Source organism: Medicago truncatula, chromosome 4 (genome assembly GCF_003473485.1).
Source record: "Medicago truncatula cultivar Jemalong A17 chromosome 4, MtrunA17r5.0-ANR, whole genome shotgun sequence".
Classification (NCBI taxonomy): Eukaryota; Viridiplantae; Streptophyta; class Magnoliopsida; order Fabales; family Fabaceae; genus Medicago; species Medicago truncatula.
In genome coordinates this window covers 37,391,851-37,396,303 of record NC_053045.1, presented here as the reverse complement: position 1 = coordinate 37,396,303, position 4,453 = coordinate 37,391,851, and the positions used below count along the sequence as shown (strand labels likewise).

Genomic DNA, 4,453 nt, shown 5'->3' with positions numbered 1-4,453 from the left:
TCAGTAACTAATGCTGTAAATACGTTACATCAACCGTGTAAATACGTTTAATTAGTCTCTTCACCAGTCTCCAATTTTTGAGCAGGTGTTTCTGTCTCTCTCCATTGCACAACTTCTGTTATCAATTGATAGTCATGTAATTAGTTACTTCTATTAATCCGTTGATATGACTCCCCTTATAATCGAAGTATGCTGTACAGATTCAGTAATAAGAATAATCAAGTGTGAATTGCATTCATTCACTATATCATTCGGTTCTTTCTTTGTCTTCTCTGAGATACTTATAACAGGGGAATAAAGCTTAAAAACAACAGTAAATTCCTTGAAATGCATAGGATTTATAAGTATAACTTTGTGAGGCCATTTCGCCTTCAAATTAAGGGTGAAGCCATGAAGAGAGAGACAAACTGCAGCCAGCAGAAAGAAACTAACTGTATCCAATCCGTAATGAATAGGGTTCAGACAATATGAGAAAACAGAACACACAACATATTCTGAAATTGATTCTTACTTAAAATTTTACAACACCCGCAGGATCAAAATTAAAACCTATGATAGATGTTTTACTTTTATACACTGGTACACATTATTTATGACATTCAACATGTTTAGTTTCTGAAATAAGTAAAAAAAATTACAGGACATTCATCCGAGCCTTCGTAAAAAATCGCAAAAAATATAGCAGTAATGCAGTAGACCCCGGCACCAGAACAGATATTATCTTTAACAAATGGATCATCACTCTTGTGGCGCCTCAAATCTTGTTGGGGAGTCAATTCCCATCATACAGCAAAGGCCCGATATCAAAATTATTAACAAAACTATTCCCTGGATTATCATAAAAGCAACCACATCAGGACATCATCAATGTTGTGATTACTCTAACACTATGTCAACAAAGTCATAAAAAATGAGTAGAAGTAACATCAGATATTAGTGGAAGGTGTTGGCCATTGTAGATTATATCATTATCTTAGGAGTTATCTTTTATTAGGAATTTGAATTATAGATTTATAACTAGAGCTGAATTACAATTCATTGATATAAATTCTTAGTGGAGGAGTTCTCTCAGAAGCAAGGACACCTTTGTGTGTCTTGTGTCTAACATGTGTCAAACACCAAACCCGTATGACACGTGTAAGACACCTCATTTAGGTGTCTCACTAAAAATAATTCTTTTTTCTTGCTCTATTATAGCTCCGACACAGACAGAATCCCGTTCTGGTGGGAAGCAGCAATTCTTTGGTGCAGTATCGTGAACATTTTTCATAATTTTGATGCAGTAAATTGTAACTTTTTATGGATCTTTATACCTTCTCTTTTTTTTCCTATTTCTGTATTATTTTTAGTAGAATTTTGCTTCTAGCTTTGATTATGTGAATCATCAAATTTCATGTCTTTCTAATGTTTTATAAATGATGCTCATATTATTCGGTCTGAATAGTGCATAGTTCAAATGCAGGGCTCTCCAAAATCCAAACAGGAAGTGTACCATTTGAGGATCAGTTGATGCAAGCACATCAATATATTTCAATCCTCAACAATAGTCTGTCTATAGACATGTATACAAGGTCTTCTTAAATTAAGTGTGCCAAGGCTGTGAATACTTTAGTGTTGTTAATAAATGTTCACGTATCACATTCAAGGACAGCAGTTCTACAAGGAAAGATGTCATGCAATAGTGGCTAGAGGTTTTAACAAAATTCAAAATAACTAATTGCACAGTTTGTAGGAAGCAAATAAAGAAACGACGATATCTTTCATTCTTGTATCATTAAAATTTGAGGAATTGAGTCAGAACTCAGAAACAAACAGAAACTTACAGGCATGCATATGAAGTGTACTTGTGGTACCAGATAATTTAATCACGGAGAAGGAAAGGGAAAAAATGGAACATGCAAAAAGAGTGGTACAATTGTAACTATATTATGTTCTATTCATAAGAACGTTTTTCTCTTGCCAGATAAGCATATTCGTAGAAGATGCAAGATAAATGAACAAGAACTCCCAAGCGTGCAAAGAAGCTTACCACTAAAAGTCCCTCTAAAAGTGATGATTTAAGCTGGCAGACTCCATCACAAGCTGTAGAATTGGTTGATCCATTCCCTGTTGTACTTTCTGCTAGAAACCTTTGCAGATCCCTATAAGAAGGATACTGGATTGACCTCGAGATATCTGACACATAAAGCACAGCATATTTTGCCCCAGATTCCTCTACAGAGCTGATAAGCTCGGATAAAACTTCACCTAAAAATATACAACATGCATGAGAAATCAGCAGATGGTAAGATTATGTCGAACAAAACCCATAACACTGAAGTAGATGTACCTTCAGATTTTGTACTGTCAACATTTTTTGAAGCTTGAGGACCATTGCAGAACACAACCAAATCTGTTTTCCCTTTGTGGCTCTCTTCCTTCCTCTTGGTCAAATAGGCCTATAAAGTTATAATCGACAATAAAAAGCATCATGCAACCATTACAAGGAAGGACCTAAAATTTCATAATTGGTCATGTCACGTGAATTTGTTGATTACTTGAACTGATTGTAAAGCTGCAGTTTCTTCGCGATTTCCATTACCCATGGAGCAAGATCCAAGGAAAGCAACGTTGCCAATTCCTAAATCATCTCCACAGGCTTCAGCGAATCCTGAAACCAACGAGTCTTCCAAGTTCACATCCTCTGATGCTGAAACATAGGGAAATGCCATGGAAGTGTTGGATCTGACAAAAGAGTCCTGTTCATGACAATGGAGAGTGTCACAGTCAAAAAATGAAAAATTAATTCCATTAGCTGTCCTGAATCACGTTTACACAGAAAACTTAATAGACTAGACTGCATGTCACAATTCTCTCACCTTGAGCAAGTATGAAAGAGCTGAGTCTGCATGCTTGTTCAAGCTTAAATCTGAAGACTGTAACTGCAAAGGTAAAATGTAACACAGCTTATTGAAACAATGCCGCTGCACTCATTGACAGGAATCTCTAAGATCAAGACAACAAATGTAAAATAGGAAAGTTGCAACACAAACTATAAATAAAGACGCTTGAATGATATTACCTCTCCACCAACAAATAGAAGTGCCAGATCGAGAGGATCCTGAAATTTCTTCCCTTTGCACTATCCAAATAAAAAATTGAAAAAGGAAATTAAAAATACCGCAGCAACAGCGATGATTGAAAAAGAAAACAAAAAAAAAAACAATCTTTTCTCCATAAAGGTTGAGGAGAGAACGAGGGAGGGATAAAACCCCAGCATATAAAATAGGAAACTAATCTTGTAGATAAGTATAATACCAGAAAATTCGACCAGCCTGCTTCAGACAAAACGGACTTTGCTAGATCTTTTAGAGAAATGACCTGATAATTAACAGACTCCTTCAATCCATTCTCAGAGACCCTGCAAAGGTCCAGCAAGATATAATTTTATAAAGGATTTTCTGATTTGTTGAACAGCTAATGTAAACATGAGACATGAATGCTCAAGTAATATGCATGTACAACCCCTCTCATTTCTCATATGGTACACATACATACTAATACTACATTGTTGCCACTAACGACAACAAGATATAAATGATACCAAAGGTTGTGTTTTCATTTTAACCATGTTAATGTTTTCTGCTTATCTGTGGCTTTCACATTAAAAAAGCACAAAATCAGCAAATCTAAAGTAGTACACCATAAAACTGATGCTGACTCAAGGATTAGTCTCACAGCGGGATGAAAGGACCTAAGTGGTGGGGATACCTTGGAGTGTCTATGGGGTCAAAATTAGCACAAAAAATAAATTATAGCATTAACTACTATCAAATTACAAGTAGCGACAGAGATTAATGAATTGAAAAGAGATTATTACAGATTATAATGAGATGACCAAAGGAACGCGGGAACTGTAGTAGAGGGAATTGATAAAACTCCGTTTGGAATGAAAAGTGAAGCAACAATCAAAGCAAGTAACGGCACCATCATCGCCTCTGAAATAAACAAATCAACTTCAGATGAAATTGATGAATGAGTTCTGAAATGATGTGGTATCGATCGAATTGAATCGTAATCGTTACTCACCTCAATTTTCAGTTGATTGATTGATTTGGAATTTCAAATCACGATGCTGCCCAGATTTTTTTACTTATTTCTCTTCTTTTTTTTTTTTTTTTTTGTACGGGAATTATTTATTCATTATTTAATTCCTTTTAAATTCCACGTATTTACTACTTGGTCAACTTTACACAGTCAGCATCTGCCACATAGACAGAAATAGGACAAATCAGCAAGAAGGTGGGTCCAAGGACTATTTTAAAAATTAAAAAAATTTGCAGGGATGAATTTAAAAAATATATATATATATACTAGGGACCAAAACTCAAACTCGTCATATTTGTTGGAATTAAAAATATATTTTAGCCTTTAAATTAATTAATATGTGTCCTTGCAATCTTTCTTTGGTAAT

At 34.9% G+C, this 4,453-nt stretch overlaps 1 protein-coding gene across 2 annotated transcripts; it reads right to left on the bottom strand.

The window, feature by feature from the left end:
• Window positions 1-432: 432 nt before the first annotated feature.
• On the bottom strand, window positions 433-4,196 carry LOC11440653 (uncharacterized). 2 transcript variants are annotated; one of them, XM_003607305.4, is made up of 9 exons: window positions 4,069-4,196; window positions 3,860-3,977; window positions 3,298-3,400; window positions 3,062-3,121; window positions 2,859-2,921; window positions 2,538-2,738; window positions 2,330-2,438; window positions 2,030-2,247; window positions 433-828 (listed from the first exon to the last, which is right to left on the bottom strand). In XM_003607305.4, the coding sequence occupies exons 2-9, from the start codon at window positions 3,970-3,972 to the stop codon at window positions 739-741; spliced, it is 957 nt and encodes a 318-aa protein (XP_003607353.1). In that variant the 5' UTR covers window positions 3,973-3,977; window positions 4,069-4,196; the 3' UTR covers window positions 433-738. The 2 variants fall into 2 exon arrangements, with proteins under 2 accessions (XP_003607353.1, XP_024638535.1); XM_024782767.2 differs by lacking the exon at window positions 4,069-4,196 and having other exon boundaries at window positions 3,860-4,062.
• Between the last annotated feature and the right edge of the window lie 257 nt (window positions 4,197-4,453).